This window comes from Netta rufina, assembly GCF_964035555.1.
Source record: "Netta rufina genome assembly, chromosome: 13".
Classification (NCBI taxonomy): Eukaryota; Metazoa; Chordata; class Aves; order Anseriformes; family Anatidae; genus Netta; species Netta rufina.
In genome coordinates this window covers 9,458,363-9,479,860 of record NC_140136.1, presented here as the reverse complement: position 1 = coordinate 9,479,860, position 21,498 = coordinate 9,458,363, and the positions used below count along the sequence as shown (strand labels likewise).

Genomic DNA, 21,498 nt, shown 5'->3' with positions numbered 1-21,498 from the left:
AATCCGAGGGGTGGGGGCCCCCGGGGGGGCGGGATCCGCCGGCTGCCCCGCGGTGGCTGCGGGAGGGAGCCTTAGGGGGCAGCGCCCCCCCAGCACCTCGTCCCCCCCGGCTTCCCCTTCCCCCTGCACTCCTGATGTTTTTACTCCTGTGCTGGGTAGCCCAGGCGGCCTCTCCCTGCCCTGCCCGCAGCTCGGTACCTCACCAGGTGCTCTGTTGCAAGTTCCCTTTCCGCAGCACAAGGCCTTTCATTCCTTTGCTTTTGGCTATTGTGCTGCCTCTGCCTTGAAACTATCCCTCACACCGGTGCTTGCCCTTTAATTTGAATGCTCAGATTTGCTCAGTTGATGCCTAAATTTATGATGGGCTTCCTGAGCGTGAAGTCAGTTGTAGCAGCAACCCTTACACATACTGTAATAGTTTGTGATGGAAGACACAAACTTCACTTTATCTGCTACCTTCATTGCATGTTAACACCACAGCATCACTGCGATTGGTACGGAAGAGTTACTTCCAACACTATCACAAACATAAAAATGAAAATTCAGGGATCAAAGGGTCTCAGTAATAAAACATTTACACAGGCTGATGCTCACCACCTGTGGAGTGGGGAACACAAGGAAGGGTGAAAAAAATCTGTTCCTAAGATGTTTGCTGATAGCTTCTCCTTCTAAGTACACTTAACAAATAACATGAAATAATGCATTCAGGGCCATTTGTAAATCTTTTTATTACAGAAAGACAATTATGAAATTAATTTTCATCCAGATGAAGATGTAGTTCAGTTTAGAAAAACATGAGAATTTTCTGTGAAGTATAAACTGGTGAAATTGCAACACTTGAAACTACATATAGATGGAATAATACTTATGAACAATACTTGCAAAAAAATGTAGAGAAATGCACAGGAAATTCAAAGATAAAGACATAAAAATACCAATTCTGTAAAAGAGAACAGTTTAACAATAATCAATTAAGAAATTATTCTTTTGCTAAGATAGTAATTTTATTTTGCAGAACCATTCCTTTCTCTTGGTCCACTGATGCTAATCTTCTGGAAAAGAAGAACTGCATCAACAACACAGAGAACAAGCAATACAAAACCAAGCACCTGCAAAAATAACGATAACGTTAGTTTTCTCTTAGAACCTCTATCTTTTGCTGTAGTGACTCATCTGCTGTGCCTCAAAGAAGCAGTAATTGTATCTGCCCAAGGTGCTTCTGGCCTTCTAAATCTGTGTATGAGTTAAGACAGCTGATAAATTAGTTATTTAAATCCCATCAACCTTTCATACAGCAGTCTACACCCTGTCATTTTCTGATGTTTGTCTCAAGAGCTAGAAATATTCTCCTTGAAAGTGAAGCTAATGATGCTGTATTAAACAAGACAATGCTTTCATCCAAAAAGAAAATCATTCTATGTTTAACAACTGTCTAACTTCTGGCCCAGAGCAGTCAGCATTTGTAGAAACAAGCCTAGGAGGAAAGTAATAGTGCTCCTCTTGTCAGGAACGCTGAACTGGAAACATTTGAATTCAAAGAAAATGTACATCAGTGTTTAAAAATACGACTTTGGGCAGGCAGCTGGAAAAGTGTGTTTGCAGAATGACTGCACAGTTAACCTTCTCAGCCCTTGCCTTTCAGTGTGATTCCACACTTTCTTTTAATTCAAGCATGTTTTAAAATTGAATTGTCTGATCAGCAGGAGTAATGCTAAGGCAAGCCTTTTCTGGAAAGCATAGTTCAAGACAGTTTGTGCCCAAGGAATACAAGCCTATGGGCAATTTTCTTTCTCCCAGTACTGAGGACGTCATGCATTCTGCCCAAACTTGTTTTCCAAGCTATCTGATTGGAAGGTCTTCTGCTTTCAGCTTAACTTTAATTCATGTTCATCTTGTAACTGAGAATATAAATTACATTCTGCCTTAATCCATCAATTTATCATGAAATCTTTTTGCTTAGGTTGTCAGTTATCAGCACCAATGAGGACAACAGCTTTGCATCCCCCTGACTCTTAGGCTGATTTTGAACAACTCAGATGACAAGTTCTGTTCATTATTATTTTATTTTTGGTTGCTTGTCACACTCTAACTTTACTTGTATTTCAGGAAACAGACTGAAATATATTCAAAACTTATTGTTTTTTTCCCCTCACTGCTTGTTACTGCTCTTTTTTTTTTAAGCTTTCCTTCAAGTTAATAATACCAATAGCTTAAGATAGTAAACTGGTTTGATCATAATTACGAAAAAGTCTTCATAGTATAAAAAGACCTTTTCAAGTGCTGTAATTTCTCAGGTTGTCAAAAAAAATAAAATATGCTTCACAAGGGAAGTACCAGCGTATCTGATAAAAAGTTTCAGCCCTTTTTAGGAAGATAGCAGGCATTTCTTCTTAAATCCTGTAACCAAACTGGATAGTTGAAAAGAACTACGGATTCTCCCACCTAGAATTTCTAAACTATTTAAGTAAATGGCAGCTACTCAAATTAGCTAAGCTAACTGTTTTCAGCATTAGTATTATTTCTACACAGTAGTTCCTAAATACAGACAAGTCTTTAAATTACTTGATTTGGGGATTAAGTGAGATAAATTAATGTGCATTCACGTCTTTTTGTGACTGGTTTTCCATAAGAGAGTTATTTTCATGGCCTTATCAAAACGTAAGGATACAAAATCATGTCGATTTTAAGAATCAAAATTCATTAATATTTTTCTACTTACTCCTCCAGCCAGTGTCACTTTGTTGGTCTTGATTATTACTGCACACAGGCACACAATTAGGAGGAACACAGCTGATATCACTGAGTTGAAAATATCCTGAAAAAGGCAGTGGAAGCAAAATATTGTGAAATACACGTCTGAAGAAGAATATGAATAGCTCCCAGTATGGTACAGGTACTAAAAAGCTGCCGTTTTACTCTGACAATAGGATTAAACCCGTGTAAGATCAACAGTGACACCCAGTGGCTTGATGGTAAAAGAGAACTCGTGACAGAACATCCTCTTTTTACCTGTCTTCACTTCTTTTTTTTTGGCAGTCGAATTTATGCAAATTTTCTGTTGCAAGTCTATCTGTCTGACAGACTAAAACAATAAGCAATGTATTTTTTTAAAAGGGTCGTTAGAGGAGAACTCGTTAATATTTAAGGAAAGTGTGTATTTAATTTGTCATGTGAAAGATGAAAGGGGCAGTATGATAAAGTTAAGCAAATGATACTCACCAGAGGAGGAACTGTTACAAAAACCAACAAAAAACACACGCACCAACAACCTCCTATGTTAACTGATATAAATCAGCTCTTTAGAAGTCTGTGCAAAAGAACACAACAGTTGCTGCTAGGCAAACCTGACTCACCAATGAAATGCTATTTTCGCTTTAACTTCATAGAAACCAGGACTGAATTAACCCTGCAAATGAACTCCCCGAGCAGACTTTCAGGGGTACTTCCATTCAAGATCACAACATGCATTGAACAGGCTTCATCTCGACCGCGAGCCGATACTCACAGCTAAAGGCCAGAATAGCTTGGTTAACTTTTTGTCAAGTTTTAGCAAATACAGTAGAAAGAACAACAGCGGGATGATAACTTCCATGATCGCCAGCGCCGTGTACGCTTCATGGGCTTTCGAGGCAACGAAGCAGACGAACGCTACGAAGGCCACCAGCTGCGGGAAGAGACGGGAGGGGATGAGCGGGCACCCGGGGCTGCTGCCGGCCGCGGGCAGAGCCCCGAGCAGCCCCGCAGCCAGCTCTGCCCGCGGGGCTCCGCAGGTACCGGGGAGCCTGAGGGGCCGGAGCCGCCCGCTCCCTACCATGCGGCCGAGCTTCAGGGCGCCCCGCGGGGAGCGGGGGAAGCCGGCATCCACCGCCACCATGGCGCAGGGGCCGCGCCGGGCGTTGCCGTGCCGCGATCCGCCGGGCGGGGACCCCAACGGCCCCGCTCCGCCCCGAACGGCCCCGAACCGCCCCGCTCCGTCCCGCTCCGCCCCGCTGGGCGCCCGGAAGCGGTGGCGGTGCGGGTGGCGGTGGCGATGGGCGATGCGGCGGCTGAGCGCGGCCTGGGCGCTGCGCGGGGCGCGGGGGCGGCGCGGCCTCAGGAGCGGCCCGGCGGGCGCGGCCTGTCCCGGCAGGGCGGCGGCGGCGGCGGCGACAGCGGCGAGCTCCTCGGCGGCAGGCCCCGCGCTGCGCGGCCGGCCCGGCCCCCGCTGCAGTGGCGACTGTAAATCGCGACAGGGCGCGATAAACGGGGCGGGGGGCGAGAGGGGGAAGCGAGGCGCGTTTCCCTGTTTTTATTTATTTATCTGTTTTTAATCCCGTGTCCCCGGTTACGTTGGTAAAAGCAGCTGCCGGCTCCCTTAAGGGGCAGCAGTGAGGTTCTCCTCAGCCCGTCTGTGTGCCCGCGGGGCCCCTGCCTTCCATTTTACGTGCCCCTGTGACCCCTGACGGGCCTTCACCCAGCGCATCGGCGTGCCCTGGTGCTGGTTGTTGCGGTTTGTGTGCTTTGGTTAAGGGCCGGTAATGGCGGTGCTGCTTGCAGAGATTGTTATCGCCTTGGAAGCATCCTAAAATCTTCGTTCTTATCAAGCCCATGAAGATCTGGGGCCTCGCACTGTGACCCCACAGCAAATAGCAACTACCTGAGGAGCCCAGCGTAGCAGAAGTGTGCTGACGGGGTGTAGGTGCTCACTGTTTGACTCCAGTGTTAAAGTCAACAGAGAACTTAAGCTAAAGCTGTGTCAGTGAACGCTACAGTCTGTCTGTTACATGGTCAAATGATTACCCAAAGCCTTAATGATGTGTAGTTTTGCAAGTGTTCATGTTAGCCAGCAGAGAACACAACAACTTAGTGGAATAGCTGAGTATATGAGGCTGAGTATAAATATAAATTATGAAGATCTTGGTTGTAACTCCTGTCCTTTTTTTTTTTCTCACTTTAGATAAACATCTCATAAAAGGAGATGATAAGAAGACTGTTGTAAGTATTTACTTTTTTTTTTTTTTTGAAAAAGAATGTAAAATGTTTAACATCTTACTTTCTGTAAGTGTACATGCATTGGCAGCCATTAAATGTGTCTGTTCGTTGACCAGTGTCCAGGTGGTGGATCCTTTACTGTGTCTGTTATCTTTATAGATATGTGTGAAGACCTAAAGCAAGTTTACATCTGTAAAGATAACAGAAACAGTAAGCCTAAAATGCAGGTTTACATTTATCTCTGTCTGTTAGTTGCAGTACAGTTGTGAAGGATTTTAGCAAGTGCAGGGAATTGCTGAAGGGACGAGTTGCAGTTTGAGGTTGGGTATTCTGTGCGTAGCATAGCAGTTGCCCTGTACTAATCTGTGAACTTTTTTCTTGTTTTAGTTTTGTAAATCTCAGTGCCCAAATTTTAAATGTGTAGGCTTCTAAAAGTACTAAGTTTATAAATCAATTTTAAGACATCTATTTAATGGATAGTGAAATTATTACTCCACTTGGCATTTACTTCAAGTTGAAAGTGAAGTTTAAGCCTCTGAGGTTGAGGTGTGGCAGGTGGTGTAGTGGGAATGTAGGAGGAGCAGCAGCAGGTGACAGTCCTGAAGCCCTTAGGGCCCTGGGGAGGATGTGGGAAGTGGCTGCACACTCAGGGCAGGGTGGTGGAAAGCAGCGGGCTATGTGGGGCGTGGGGCAAAGAGTAAGCTGCCCCCTGCATTGTAAAGGAACTGCTGGCATATGTACTTTGGGGAGAAGAAAATGTGGTGGTCCCTGGGGAGCCACAAAATCCAAACTGATCCCTAATGTAGTTCTATAGAATAACCTATTGATTTTATAAGACAGTAGTATACTTTGTATGGAAAAAGTAAGTTTTTACATATGGCGTTTACTTCTTTGCAATAATTCGGCTTTTAACGGTGGTACTATTTTTCATCAGATATGTATTGAGGGGAACATTGCAAGTGGAAAAACAACATGTCTGGATTATTTTGCACAGACTACTAATATTGAGGTACTGGATTTGCATTTCTTTATCCTTATTTACATTATGAAGTGTTTGCTTGTCTTAACAAAATTGACAGTTAATTTAGGACTGTTGTTCCTTCTTGGGCTACTGAGAAAGGAGCGGCATGTTGTGAGCCAGTGTACTTGCTACTGCAAATATTTAGGTGTTTATAGTCAAGTTGTGGAAGAGACTTTTAGATGATGCGTAGTATACTACTTGATGCTAAAGTATCAATAAAACATGTAGATTAGAGTTTGTACCTCTGTAAATTGACAGCAGCCCTAATGGGTTGGGCATGTTTGGGCATGTTTGCTTGTATGCCATTTTGTGTAATTAAAAAAAATAATCTTACATTTGTTTTGTAAAAAGCAAAGACATATCAATAACGATGTACAAATATTGATGTAATGTAACAGAGATTCCAGTAAATAGATAAAATAATACATCTATTATAATAATTCCTGGGAATTTCTTAGACCAATATTGAATTTGTTTTCATATTGTTTAGAACAGGATTAAGGGAAAGCTGGGCTTTACTGTCTTTTAAACAAGATTTGAGATCAAACCTCAGTAAACAGTTGCTTTTGTGTATGTCAGACGTTCGTACTTTATGCAGAGGACCTGGGAATACATTTGGAAAAAGGATTCCACATAGAAATGCTTGGTTTCCAGACGTTATTTGGTTATTGGTAAATCCTGTGGAATAAATAACTAGTAACTAAAAAGACAGCAAACATTAATCTGCTTGTAGTGCAACATTTTATAATAACACAGTTAATTTCCCAGGTTATCAGATTTTCTGGTTCTACAGTACTCCAGCAATTTTAGACCGTCTATGAATCATATGAGTCTTTTGTGTTTTTACCTGCTCTACTTAGAAGCTTTTCCTGATTATTTTTAAACATTATTAAAGTTTTGAATGCATTTTGACTTTTAGATCACAATAATAAACCTGAAACTAGCACAATGGCATTCTTATCTTCTCTTCCTTTGCTAAGAAATATTATTCTCTGGGAAATCAATTTGTGAAGGAACAAACAGGTCATTGAAATGCAGTTGGCACTCAGCTAGCCATTCTTTCCCCTACATCATATTGATAAGTGACTTGAAAAGTGAAATTATATCTGGGCCTGTAATCAATCCAGTGTTAAATTTTGAAGATTTAAAAATAATAAAAAGATCATGATAAGAAACTATATTTGTCTTTCTTTTTTTTTTTTTTTTTTTTTTAAAAAAATGTTCATTGTTATATTTTGTGTTTCAGGATTCAGTGCTCTTTATTAAAGAGGGATGAACTTTTCAGTACATGTCCTGAATACTCTGACTTACCAAGCGAGCATTCGTTAAAAGTAGTTGTAGACTTGTAGGGTCAAGTAAGTATTTCAACTCTAAAGGATGTTTAACATGGATTTTTTTTTTTTTAATAAGGTCTTGACAGAACCGGTGAATAAATGGAGGAACGTTCGTGGTCATAATATTCTGGTAAGTGATAGAAACAGATTGCACAGTTACAAGAACTATTCTTTTTAGAAAACACAAATGATGACTTCTTACCATTTAGTAAAACTGTTATGAAAGGTGTGGTTGTAATTTCATACATCAAGAAAATAAAGCTCTATGATGCAAAAATCACTTTTACTGTGATTAAGACATGCGTATAGTAAACGCATAGAATATTAAATGTTGTTTCAGCAGGGCTTGTGAATTTTTATCTTTGAATAGCTGAGTGATGAGGGGCAGTGTACTCACGGAGTGCCTGCTTTCAAAACACCAAAACTCTGCCAAGGGAGTGTGACTTGGCTGCATGAAATGGGTTGTAGGTAGAGGTCCAGGCATAATGCTAGATTATACACTTTTTTTACTGGGTACAAGCTGAAGAATTTCACAGAAAACCACAAATACATAAGCCATAAAATACAACTTAAAAACATAAAAAATATAAAAATATATAAAATACATTTTATATATAAATATATAAAATTTTATATATAAATATATAAAATATAAAATATATAAGAGAATAAATATAAAAACATAAAAAATACAACAGCATAAAAAGCCATGAATACAACTGTGACAGTTGTATTTAAACCAACTTACATGTATTTCAAAGAAGGGAATAATGTCTTTGCTATTAATCTGCCTCAGAAAACAAGAGGTGAATTTCATCAGTTCACTGTTAGATTGCTAAAGATAGAAAATTTAATCCTGGAAGGTGAGAGTTTCTGCTCTCTTCAAGGTGGTTACCAATTGTAACCGTTCCCTGTGGGTAAGTCACTTGGTCACATCTGTGCTCTGAGACAGGGACCTAAGGGCTCTGACTATATCCACAGATACACTTTTGCTGGAATGGTTGGTTTGTGGTGTGAGCCTTCCTTGCTTGTATGATCACCTCCATTGCAAAAATTTAGTTCCTGACCAAGATCAGTGCCCAAGCTCATCTGGAATTTGCTGTCAGCACAGCATTGTGGATACACCCTAAGCCATGTGTGCTTAAGCATTTGTATTAATAATTGTATTAATATTAAGTATTTGTTACCATTACTGCCAGCGTAGGTCCTGTGGAAAAGGTGATTCCCCTGTGAGGATTTGCTGAGGCTGTGCTTTACTGTTACTAGTAAAAGGGTGAGGCATGCTTGGTTGTGTCACGTCTCATCCCAGCAATCTGTGTACTTCAAATTAGTTTTTCATTCTGATCGTGAACAGGGAGAAAAAGAGGTCAGATTTATGGAATGAAGCGATGCTACTTCAGTGAATACACTGAATGATGCTTTATTTCAAGTCAGATCTTCTAACTGCGTCGCAGGAGGGACTGGTGCTTGTAAATGTCAGGGGGAATTGAAGCAGTGAGAAGGAGAATCTGAGAAATCTCAGAAAGCCATCTGAGAAATGCTGTGAGGGTCCCTTGGGGGGGGGGTGAAGTTGTAAGAGTCTGTCTGAAAAGCTATCTTTTCTGAGGCCTGAGACATGCTTACTGGAACCATAGATGTGTTTCTGGATGGACGAGAGTCTGGAGTATTATGAGAGAGTCTGTCACTGCACAAAAATGTAGTATCAGATACGTTTTTAATTAGTAAATGTATTGCTGTAGTGCATAGTTTTTGAAGTACACAATTTCAATTTTTGTTGTTCAACCTTAACAACAATAACAAACAAAGAACACAAAACAAAACAAAAAATAGAACCCACTTCTGTCTTGCTTCTATCTCTAACCCCAGGGCTTAATGTACCAAGATGCATCCAGATGGGGGATAACATTACAGACTTACATACAGCTTACAATGTTGGAGCAGCATACTAGACCAATGGTAAATAAGTGTGCTTTTCTTATAACTTAAAGAACTTAACTTATGAAAGAGTTGGTAAGATGTGGTTATGAATAAATATTTCTAATAAATATTTCTTTTGTATCTGAAAATTAGGATTCTCTGTGTATTCTTTGTTCCTGCAGCGTGTATGCATTTTTCATGCAAAGATACTGTTGTTATGCTCTACACATGCTCCAGAAGGGTGAAACACCTGCTTCCTATCTGCTCAGATCCTTTGCTTCCCAAAAGTAATACTGCTTCTTTTGCATCACCCTTTAAGAGGTAGACTTGCGACAATAGCTTCATCACATGCTAATGACTTGTCTGTATTGACCCTATATAAACGTAGTTATTTCAAACCTTTGGCATGTTTTAATTAATAACAAAGATGTTCCATTGCTTTCTAGCACAAATTTAGCTATTGTTTCTCATGTTTATCCAAAATATTTCCACTCAAATTTTATCTGTTGCTTCACTTCAGATGGTTTATGCCCTTTTTTTTTTTTTTTTTTATCTTCTTTTTCTCTGTTAAGTATTTCATACCGGTGCTTTTCTGTTTTTCCAGAATGATAAAAATCTCATTCTGTTGTAGAAAAAGCTCATAAAAATTCCTAAGGATTGTCCAGCATTTTAGTCTGTGCTTTGCTGCCACTTGAACCTCGCTGAAACAAATGATGATTCCATGGTGATTAACATGCAGAATACCTGATTGAAAAGAGCACTTCCAGGATGGCATTGCTCTGCAGGAATCAGACCGTGTCAGAGCATGTCTTCTCCAAAATGGAGCACTGTTTGAACACATGCAAGAGTGGCTAAGGCAACTGTTCTTTGTCAGTGATTTCTTTGGTATCTGGGGGGTAGAAGAACGCTTGAGACAGCTTTAAAGTGCTGGTTTCTTGCTACAGTTTTTCTGATGTAAGCTCTGTGCTATTGAAACAGTAACAAACTTCAAGATGGCAGCAATTCAGGTAGCAATAGTTTTTGTTGCTCTCTTAAGTCCTAAGTGGATTGCTGCTTATTTTGTACTTCAGCTGCTGTGTTGAGTACTTCTGTAGCTGCCTCGAAACTTGCATATGAATAAAATTTAATTACACAGGTGTTTAACAATGTAGTGACCACAAATAAGATTATTTACACTTCGTTTTTGTGTTCCCCTTCCCCAGTGATTTTTCTTATTATGGGATCTGGAAGAGCTGAAAATGTTTTGTATTTCAGAATGTACAGGACATTATGTACAATAAGAACTTGAAAAGACACAAATGCTGATAAAATGTAAACTACTTGGTGACTGTCAAATTTTATTTTGTAGATTTCCCCGGTAAGAATGATGGAGAGATCAATTCACAGTGCAAAATACATTTTTGTAGAAAATTTATATCGAAGGTACAGCATATTATTTTATACTTTTATTTTCTGTGTTTAAATGAATAAAAGTGTCCAATTATTTATTTGGTAATTTGTATCTAAATAGTGTGTGCTTTTGTGCCACTCTGTGTTGGAGTGGCTGTGTGCTTTGTACAGGGCCTGCTGTCCACTGGCAGAGTAAATTCTGGAGGATGTGGGACAGGTGTCAGCATTCTTCACAAGTGCTCTTGTCTTTAGAACATCTTAGCGTTTACAAAACTGTTAATTGAAGTTATCTGCTCTCCAGCTGAATATACAAGTCTTGCTTAAATGAAAGCAAACAAATACTGAATAGCTCAAAAAACATGGGGCTATGAAGTATACTATAGGAGGGAGGGAACGAGGTAGTATTATCAAGCCTAGCATCCAGGACTGTCATGTCTTGCAGGTAGGAACTCAAGCAACAAGCATTCTAGCCCTCACATGGTATTGCTCAGAATCAGGGTTCACAGGATCAATACAGACTCAAAACTCTTTGGTCGGTGAGTGAGTAAAGAAAGAACAAGAACTGTTTGTCTATAAATGCCATTTTCTGAATTGAGGTCTTCCTCCCAGCCCCCCAAAATGTGCTTAGTGCAGTCATAGAGCAGCTGGTTCTAACCTTTTTTTAATAAATAAATGTTTTAATAAACACATTTATTACCTGGCCTGTGTATAACTCATCCACTCTGTACTAACTAAATAGTGCAGCAATCAGCACAGGTATTTTTATAATGGTGATTGTATATTGAAAATATGTAATGTTGTTCTATTGTTTTTTTTTCAGTGGTCTAATGGGACAAAATCAGTTTCTTGCCCCTGTGTGCAGGGAGCACAGTGGCACGCCACAAGATGGCACCCATGCTACGTAAGCTTCTAGGCATTTATTGAACTAGTTCAAAACTTTATGGAGAGACAGTAAGATGCGAAGCAAACAGAAACAAGAAGAGACATTATTTATCCCAGTCTGTATACAGTGGAAATGTAACTGGAATGCCAGTCTTTTTTTTTTTAATTAGCAACATTTTATTCATGGTAGACAAACTGCTTTTGTCCCAAGAGAAACTTGGCTGCTATGATGCAAAGTCTGCATGTCAGCTTTGTGTTAATTTTGTAATAAAATTTTTAATGGTGTCTAAGATGTTTTGTTGCTTCAGCAGTTTTTAATATTGGACAGAAGGCACTTGTTTTGTAAATGTAAAGTCAGTGATCAAAGATGCATCACATTAGTCTAATCTAGTCATTCTGAATTGTGACAATCAGTCTGAAGTTAAGTATTTGTCAGGGAGGTATTTGGAGACTTTCCTGAACAATTTTTCATGGAAGTGCAGGAGCTGGTGATTGTAACATGGCAGGAAATCTCACTTAAGAGAGACAGTGAGAGGGGAAGTGTCAGGGTGGAAGGACGTTCTCATGTTGGATCAGTCTTTGGACTGCTGCTTTGGTTCAAAGGGAGAGTATGCTCAATCGTTCAGCTGAGCTGACAAAAATTTAAACTGTAAGATGGAAGGTACTAAGTTGAAAAGCAGATACATAAAATATAAACACACCTTTTATTATATATAATATATATAACTTCTATACAGTTATTTTATATACATATGTGTGCATATATATATATATCTGAATTGATTGATTACAAAATAATGCGAGCATTGTGTAGTTCAGAGACAAGTGTATTTAATTCTTGGAAGTATCTGGCAAAAAGTTTCCAGGACAGAAGGAAATACTAGTGCTTCTGTACGGAGCTTTTAGGAGGAAACACTACTTTTTACACTTCTAACTGCTTATGCATGATCTGTGAACTAAAACTGAAAACAGGTGTGAAGCTGGGATACTGGAATGATCAAAAGAACCGAAAGCCTGTTTAAAAAGACAAAAACAGTGCCATATTCATACAGAACAGTTGGGATAATCGCTTGTCATCTATTGGCACACCAGCTGCAAACAATAAAAATGGGAAAGAGTGATATTTGAAGAATATAACAACAGAAGAATAATTAGATAGATAAAAGCTGTGGATACATTAGATGATGAAAAAATAGAAGATAGTGTCATCTCCAGCAGAAGAACAAAGGGAAAATACAAACTTCAGGCTTGGTAAATTTATGTAGAAGGATAATAGTACCCTGTGGCAGGGAAAAGGCTTTGTAACTTAAAAAGATTACTTCCCATGCTATGTTTCTTGTTAGATCGCTGCATGAGAATTTAAAAAATCATGTTGTAACTCAGTAGATTTGGCAAAGGAAAATGTCTTTGTATCCATCCAGATGCTTTTTCTCTCCCTATTAGTGTTCCAAGAAGGAAACTGCTGTCTGTTAGGGTAGTATTGTTAATTATTACATAGGTTAATAAATATGCAAAAGAAGCTTGCAGAGAACACAGAATGTTGCCCATTGTAGAAATGGAATTATTCCTGTCAGATTAAAGGTCTGCAAAACAAAACTGACCTCACATCTTTAAATTTTACTGAAAATTTTATCAGAAAAAGCCTTCAGTCTCATGCTGCTCAACAGATATTTTCAGGTGTGTGGAAGGCTTCCCATTAAATTCAAAATAAAGTCTCAGACTGTATGCTGTAAGCATACTACAAAGATCAGTTTTTTTTCTGCTTTCTTTTACATAAGAGAATGTATTGCTTAGGGTTCTGGTCTTAAAATGCAGAATTCCTTTTTATTCCTGGTCTATACAAGTCCTCCTCCTTTAGGTGAATGTTTAGTTGAAGCAAAGGATGAAGAGCTTTGGAATATCAGGAATACGAGCTCTTTGATCCAGTGTCACTCAGTATTTGTGTTTTGGCTTTGCAGGCTTTTTCCCAGAGAGAGAGAAATAGCATAAGATTTACGACGATGATGGAAGGCTTAAATTTTGAGCCATTTCTGATAGCTTCCCCGGCATGCACTGACTGCATGAGTGTCCAAGTTCTTGTTGTGATTGCACATCTGAGTTTAGCACTGAAAGACACACTCATGTTAGGTGTAAAACTGTAGAAGATTTTTAAATGTGTGCACGTGAGTATACATGGTACGTTGCAGGATAAGCGCTTGCACTTTGTCCCATTTGAATTCATAGGTATTTATAATTCATTTTGTGGTAAACCCTTTACTTGGTAGGAGTCAAATGTCAGTAAAGTTTTCAAAGATGCAGTGAAACCTGTATCATTAGGGTCCTTGAGCCTGATACAGAATCCTCATGTGATTATCCAGGGGACTCTGCTGACACAGGGAAGGCAAAGTCATGTTGTCCTCAGGGGAGGTCAATGCAGAACTGACATGGATATATCCTTTAGGTTAAGAATGGTGTTATTTTTTTTTTTAATATTCTTATTTCTAATTTCTTTTGAGCTTCCTGTCTTCCAGAGTAAAGCAGCAGAATCAGTGTTTAGCTTATTTATATCAAAAATGTCCACTTACTGATACATTAGAGGAATAGCAGTGAATTGGAAGATATTCAGCTGGATGGCAGATAAAAAAAAAAAAAAAGGGAGGTGGTAGGAATACTGGTTTTGCTTTCTTGCATACTTAAGTGGAAATATCTTTCTGGATTATCTTTATTTGGTTTTGCAAGTAATCAACATGTTGCCAGGAGAATGGTTGAGAAATCTGTAGGATCTTTTTATTCAGCAGTATTTAAAATGTTGCAATTGTTTTTAATCATTCAGGTGGAAAGGACAGGTGTCTCTCAATACCTTCTTCCTTACTTTATTTCTGTTACAGAGGCATTTAGGGAAAAGAATAGAGTATGTATTACTGTAATCAATTTGGAATACAAAATAATCTGAAACTAGTAATATTTGACTATTTAGGAATATGGTAATATGAGAAAGCTCTGATACCAGTAGAAGTAATGTGATCCTTAATATATCATCTGTAGACTACCTTTTACATGAGTTGTTTGAGATTTTATTATTCTTATTGAGATAACTTTTGGGGTAGTTGTCTCCAATATTGTCTGTGTGTTCTGAATACAAAGTTCAAATTAAGCATGCTGAATATTTCAGGACACAAATATTTCTTACAGTAGGAGTTAATTTTATTTACATGGTGTCATTATTTTTTCACTGCTCTATACTTTGGCTTCTATAGTGAAATGTCATTGCTTCTGAGTAAGTCAGGACTTTCTGGTGTCATGCAGTTCAGATATATTTGATATTATCCTGATGTAAGAAACATGAGTAATAAATATAATAAATATCATTGACACTCATTTGTTATTATTGTATAAATGTCACTTTATACCACTACATGGTCATGTTTTTTCTTCTTAGTCACCAAGTAACTATTTCTTAATTGTGGTAGGAAACATTATTCATGTTTGTAACTGTTAATAATAGAAACTTTATGCTAGTCACTGTTTTTAGGAAGAGGAAAAATTTGGACTTCTATTTGTATAGACAATGCTTTGTAAGGCCTTTAATGTTGGTTTTGTTTTCATTTCACATATGCTGGAATAAATTGGGAGTAGTTTAAAAAAAAAAAAAAAAAAAAAAAAAAAAGCAACAGTCCATATGAGTTTAAAATTGATCTTTGTGTATTGTTCAGTGAATGATGACTGTCATGTTTTTTTTCAGTGGGAAAATGCCAGAGGTGGATTACGTTGTCCTAAGTGAATGGTTTGACTGGATCCAGAACAACACTGATGTTTCAGTTGATTTAATAGGTAAAATTTTGATGGGATCTGGTGGGGCACATTTGTGGGTGGGTGGGATTAAAGTGGGTCTTTAATCTGAGGAGAAAAAGTACTTTTTTTTCTTAATAATCACATTATTAATTATCATAGTGGCTATGATGTGTATCATAAGACAGTACGAATTCATGGATGTTTCAGAGGTTGATTGACAGTAATGCCAAAGGGGAGGTTCAGTGGTGGTACCCAAATCAGGATCCTTTTCTTCTTTAATTTGTGAAGTTTCTTCTTTGCTTTTAAAGCTGATCCTTGAATGTAACTATTATTTACCTATATATATATTATATATATGTTTTATTGACAGTTTACCTGCAGACTTCTCCTGAAGTTTGTTATGAGAGATTAAAGAGAAGATGTAGAGAAGAGGAAAAAATAATTCCTCTGGTAAGGAGTTCCTTTGATATATGGGGTTACAATGAGCTTGAAAAACTTGTTAATGCCGATATAATGCTTAAATCGTATCCTGAGAGTATTTCCAAAATTAACTGCAGATGTCTGGAGGAGTTGGACTTGATCCTTGGGGACCCCTTCCAACTTGGGATATTCTGTTCTGTTCTATTTCCATTGTGAATTAAAACTTCGTTATTCGATTTTGGCTTACTTTATAAAAATGATCTGTTGTGCATGCTGACTTCCCCAAGCGTTAAGTTTTAGTAATCAGTATACTATAGCTGAATGTTTTAGTGAAGTATTAATCAACTGTTCATCTTCTCCAAGATATAAGAAGCTAATTGTTTTTTGTATTACTAAATAGCATAAAGGCACCCTTTTGAAGCACAGATACTCGTGCATGCAGATGCTGAAAATTATGTGGGCACTTATCATCTGCTATTACCGGGAAGTTTATGCTTGAAGAGTGTCTCTGCTTGTGCCTCAAAACAAGCAACATCTTGAAACTAGTTAGTATCTGGGAACCTGCTTAAAAATAAATCAGTAGAATGGTCGCTTCCTGTGTCACAGGTTACTCAGTAGTTTTTCACTGAACAGGCTTTCTCCTAAAGAAATCCTGAATGGAAATAAATGTATTTGTAGGAGACATGCTGTATATTACAAGGTTATCTACTGTTGTATAGTTCAGCAGAAGTAATTGTCAGTTCAATGTCTATGCAAAGGTACATGCAAAAAGCTAGATTTTGGGCCAGATTTTTTTGCCTCGGAGAATAAATCCTTGCTTGGGTGGATTTGAAGAGACGTTGTGTTATGTTGTAGCTCTACCGAGGGGCAGGAGGGGAAGAAGCCAGTTGGAATGAAAAATGCTAAGTGATCTCCATGAAAAAAATCTAATAGTTGATGAGAGGCAGAAATGCTTTTAGAGGAAATTAAATCAGTTAGGAGAAATTGAACTGGCAATATTAGGAAAAACATCGACACAGGAAGTGCCTTCAGTATGTTTTCTTTGCAGTCTTACCCTTTTTGTCCTTACCTCCCTTCGCTGTGTTTTTCCCTGACAAATCTTGGGCCAGGTTATACCAGTGGGACAGAAGCACCGTTTTTGATCTTACAACATGCTGAGAGCCCTGTGCCCTTCTAAACTCTGTCTCTTAGAGGTTCTTTATGGAATAAAACCATATACTTTGAATTAATTTTTCTCACAAGTTTTTTCTCAGATTTAAGTTTTTGTTAGTGGAACTATCTGATGCTCATTTTCATGTGTAGTTGTTAATTTCTTAACATACAAAAATTGCTATGTGTTTCATCCCTGGGAACGTGTGTTATCTGAATGCCTCTTTTCTAGGAATATTTAGAAGCTATTCATCAGCTCTACGAGGAGTGGCTCATTAAACATACCTTATATAAAGTTTCCTGCCCAGTGCTTGTGAGTATAATTTTAGTTATAACCAATTAAGCACATGGATTATTGTACTCTTTAACTATTAAGAGAGATAATTAGTGGTAAAAATAAATAAAGCTGCTTTTTTAATAACCTTTGGAGAAAGAAAATGTCAGAAAAATGTTTACAGCTATCCACAGAGAATAGCATAAGTCTGGTTGTTACCATATAGGTGGAATGTAGGGGGCTGTTCACTTCTGATTGTTTGTAGGATCAGACACATAGCTTTTCAGTGAATGCCAGATTCTGAACAGAGAAATAATTAAATGGATTTCTAGGAATCTACTGAAAGTATTTCATTCTGGCTTCAGCGGTAGTCCTATTTTGCTCAAAAGCAAATATATATTACGATGACGTTATTTCTAATGTTCATGTTCTTGTTTTCAAGGTTATTGGAGCTGACCATGACATGCAGAAAATGATAGAAAAGTATGAAGAAAACCGGGACCAAATACTAAATCCATATAATATGCAACACCATTTATAGAAGTCTGTGGTACTTGTATTTTAAAACAAACAAACTGTATTTATAAAGTCCTGTTTGGGGGCAATTTTGAGTATTTGCAGTACTTCTGAATGTAAATGTTTCTACTTTAGCATTATGCTTTATAGGGTGTTGTGGACTTCCCACTATGAAATGTTCCGAAACAGGTCACAAACAGAATATGCTCCAATTCCCTTCCACGTTTTTAGGTTCTCCGTCTGCTTTTCTGTGTTGATGCTGTTCTGTTGAAATACGTCTCTTTCTCCCATGTCCCACTTACTGCTGTTTCCTATAAATAACCTAAGTTTCTTCTTTTTTTTCACCATGACGAAGCTGTTTTTGTAATTTGAAAAAAGTAGTTCCATACAAAAGGTGGGATGTCATGTTTTATTAGAAGAAGGAAATGAAGTGCATCGCATTAAAGTAGGTTTGTAAAACAGGTCATGTCAAAATAGGGTGTGTGGGTTTCTTACTTTAATCCCACATACACTACTGAATTTCATTGAATTCAGTTTCTTCTGCTTTACATGAAATCACAGTATAGTTCTGAGATAGCTATGTATCAGCAGAGCCACACTGAATTCAGTGGCAGAAGAGTAACATATTTCTTGTGACTAGGAATATAGAATGGCTCTGAGGCCGCCTTTTTTAGGGCAGGTTTTTAAAAGGGCTTCTCTATTTTCCATGAAATCACCTTATTATGGCTTACATGAGGACTAGTGACAATACAGTGTGCACAGAACTCTGTTATTTCTTTCAAATGGTGATATAAGTAGTAGAATTAATTGATTTTTAACTGCTTTGGATTCTTAAATGTTTGAGTGTTTTTGTTGTTGTTTTGTTTTTTTAATAAAGAAAAATGCACCAAGTTCTTTCAGATTACACCTTGATCAGTTTATTGTGGTTTACAGGTACTTGGACAGTAGAGAAATGGGGGGGGAGGTAATTCTTGTGGTTGTTATTGTAAGCGTTAAGTTGCTCTGCATTTCCATGTTACCCTCTTCAGTGTTGTCTTCAAGATAATGCTTTTAATGGAGCAGTTATGACTGTTTTTGCATTGCTTTTTCTGTTTAATTTGGGGGGGGGGATAATTTCTGAAGTACTGTATAACTTTCATAACAGCTTTGATTGGTTTAATTTGCACAAGCAATGTTAACAGTACTTTAAAACACACTTGGATTAATGTTGGTGAGCATCTGTCATGGCTTTGTATTGAATGCTCCTGAAAATGGCTAATCTTCAAGACTTTAGTTAGTACTTCCATCACTAATTGCCTAAATGTCTGTAACTTGTTGACAGTAATTTTCAGTTACTTGACATTTTCATGTTTCACGTGATTTTGAACAATATTTTATTGTATTACTTTTTGAGATCACATCTTTGATTTTGTAGTTTTGTGGTAGCTGTACCTGAAATGACTGCACCTTTTTCCAAATCAGGAAATGCAGTTCATTTCTTCTTGTTATTCCCATCTGGTGTTTTTCTTTTTTCCCCCAAATCAGTACAACTTAACAGTGATCAGTGCACTGAGCATTTCTTAGTGAAGTACCGTATTAGTATGCTAAAGCTTGTGAACTCAGTTGCTGTTCTGTTGTTCTGTTTTAAAGCTTTGGAATTCTATCTTAAAAATAAGATCTTGCATGTTAAATAATTATCTTATTGATGTTTATTTGTGTAGGAGCAGTGGTCATGCTTGAAACCTTCTGTTAAACTTTCCAAGTTTTTTTCTTCTATAAGAGACCAAATGAAATATTTATAAATATTTCTGTAGGTTTCACTCATTTTCAATTTGATTATGGTTTGTAGGAGCCAATGATAAGTATTTTGTGTGCTAGCTTGGCAGTCTAGAAAAGAGCACTTAATTGTTTTGTAAAGAGAATCCTGTGGTACCGAGAATCTTACTGTCATCTTTTTGAATTTCAAAGCAATTTGGTTTTGAACAGATTTTTATTTTTTTTCTTCATGATCAGAACAGGAGTTTGAACAGGAGTTATTGATATTCATAATTATAATAAAAGATATAGGAAACAACTATATAATTTATTAAAAATTACAGATTCAATGACTACAGAGTATGTTTTACTGTCTTTTGCTGTCTGTTTTCATAAATAGATTTCCATGTATTTGGGGTATGTATTGAGAACTGGAAACAGAAGTGAACAGCTTGTTAGTTATATGTCATGAATGCACAATGTTTGCAGTCAGCTATAGATGTGTAGATAAAAATACTGCAGGAATCATAAATAGATGTTTTTAAACCTGGAATTTGCTTTCTCTGAAATTTCTCTGTTCATAAGGGGGAGAATAAAAAGGACAATCAGCATTATTCTGATATGATTTTATTCCTTTCTGAATGTCAAAGAAGGAATGATGGGGCAGCAAGTTGGAAAGTATCACAGAAAGTATTCTGGGTTTGTAGGCATGCTGAACTTCTGTACCAGTGGAATAGTTCCTATAAACAAGCTGCACCTTCTCTTGACTTTCAAGATGTGGTCTGTAACTTGGATGTGGCCTACATCTGTAGACTGAACCATGTGTAACTGTTTTTTGTGTGTTTTGGCTATCCTGCAGTGTGTTGTGGCAGTGCATGAGATAATTTATTAATTTTTCCTATGTTGTTTTTAATTTAAATCTAATAGAGTGCTAAGGTTTGCATCAGAGCATCCTCAGTGTGAATGGTGAGAATCATTCTCACTCTGAAAGTTTCAGATTACCTCGATTTTATTTAAGTAATTTAACTTCTTGCAGAAATGACTAGTGAGCCAGTTAGCCTTCGTGGTGTTGTTTCCCAATACCTAGGTAGCTAGTAGTGGCTACCTCTTGGAACAGTTCGCAAATAATTTAAGATTTATAAATTCTGACATCTCATCCCAATGAGGTCCACATCTAAACTGCAAACTTTGTGAAAAGAGATTTTCTCCTTATGTATTACTTTTTCTTTATTTCATACTTAGTCTGGCTGCATATCTTCTCCAGACTTTGGCATTGACCTTGTTGTGGTCAAGGTGTCTTAGCAATCAGTACCATATGGGAGCAGCGTGTCAATTGACTTGAAGACAGAGACTGGCAAAAATTCAAAATGTTAAACAGTTGCATTCTTGTCATCTGGCCTTTTGTGTACTCTCTTCTAGCATGGGAAGCATGTTTAGACTTTACTTGTTTGATTAAATACTTCAGAGTTGAATGTCCAAAGCTGTAGGTCCTAAGAAGCCTTGGAACTTAGGTTCACTGCTGTAATTAGCATACAGAACTACTGCCAATGCCAGGAACTAATCCAGCATCTCTCTTCATGGAACGCCTTCCTGCAGAGATGGGGCATTCTGCCATCAGTTGCAATTAAAACGTTCAGACCTGAAGCTTTTTGTCCCTCTCCTGAATATTGGCTCTCCTAGCAAGTCACTGTCCTGACTTTGAGAATACAATCCTTCCTGTAGAGTATGGAGGTTTAAGTAGACATTACACGTTTATACAGTTCTAAAGCAAAATAAAGTCAGCTGAGGATTTTATTTTTTAATTTTTTTACAGCGCTTGGTTAATTGCAGCATTTGAGGGGGCTAACAGTTGCAAGTTTCTGAAAAGTAAGAGTTAATTTTCAGAACAGTATCTAGTGGTTTGTAGATTAATTCCTATGTAAGAGAAATTGAGTCTTCTGTCTAGCTGACATGATATCTTCATTGATCTTTTTTTTTTTTTTTTTTTAAGAGAGACTGGCTTGTGATAGTTATTTGTGCTATATTAGGATCAGGGCACCATTTTGCTAAGTGTTGGGTAAACATGCTCCTACCAGTGATCCGTCTCTGAACACATACAAAGGTCAAACAAGAGCGTGGCA

At 37.8% G+C, this 21,498-nt stretch overlaps 2 protein-coding genes across 2 annotated transcripts; one reads left to right on the top strand and one right to left on the bottom strand.

Moving 5' to 3' along the window:
• Positions 1 to 786: 786 nt before the first annotated feature.
• Positions 787 to 3,912, bottom strand: CKLF (chemokine like factor). Its single transcript, XM_084294800.1, has 4 exons — positions 3,812 to 3,912; positions 3,506 to 3,664; positions 2,720 to 2,815; positions 787 to 1,109 (listed from the first exon to the last, which is right to left on the bottom strand). Exons 1-4 carry the CDS (start codon positions 3,872 to 3,874, stop codon positions 1,005 to 1,007), a joined length of 423 nt encoding a protein of 140 aa, XP_084150926.1. The 5' UTR covers positions 3,875 to 3,912; the 3' UTR covers positions 787 to 1,004.
• Positions 3,913 to 4,010: 98 nt separating this feature from the next.
• On the top strand, positions 4,011 to 18,523 carry TK2 (thymidine kinase 2). Its single transcript, XM_084294418.1, has 10 exons — positions 4,011 to 4,218; positions 4,937 to 4,974; positions 5,906 to 5,980; positions 7,403 to 7,456; positions 9,193 to 9,282; positions 10,592 to 10,665; positions 15,236 to 15,324; positions 15,656 to 15,735; positions 17,087 to 17,167; positions 17,571 to 18,523. Exons 1-10 carry the CDS (start codon positions 4,038 to 4,040, stop codon positions 17,667 to 17,669), a joined length of 861 nt encoding a protein of 286 aa, XP_084150544.1. The 5' UTR covers positions 4,011 to 4,037; the 3' UTR covers positions 17,670 to 18,523.
• Positions 18,524 to 21,498: the final 2,975 nt, after the last annotated feature.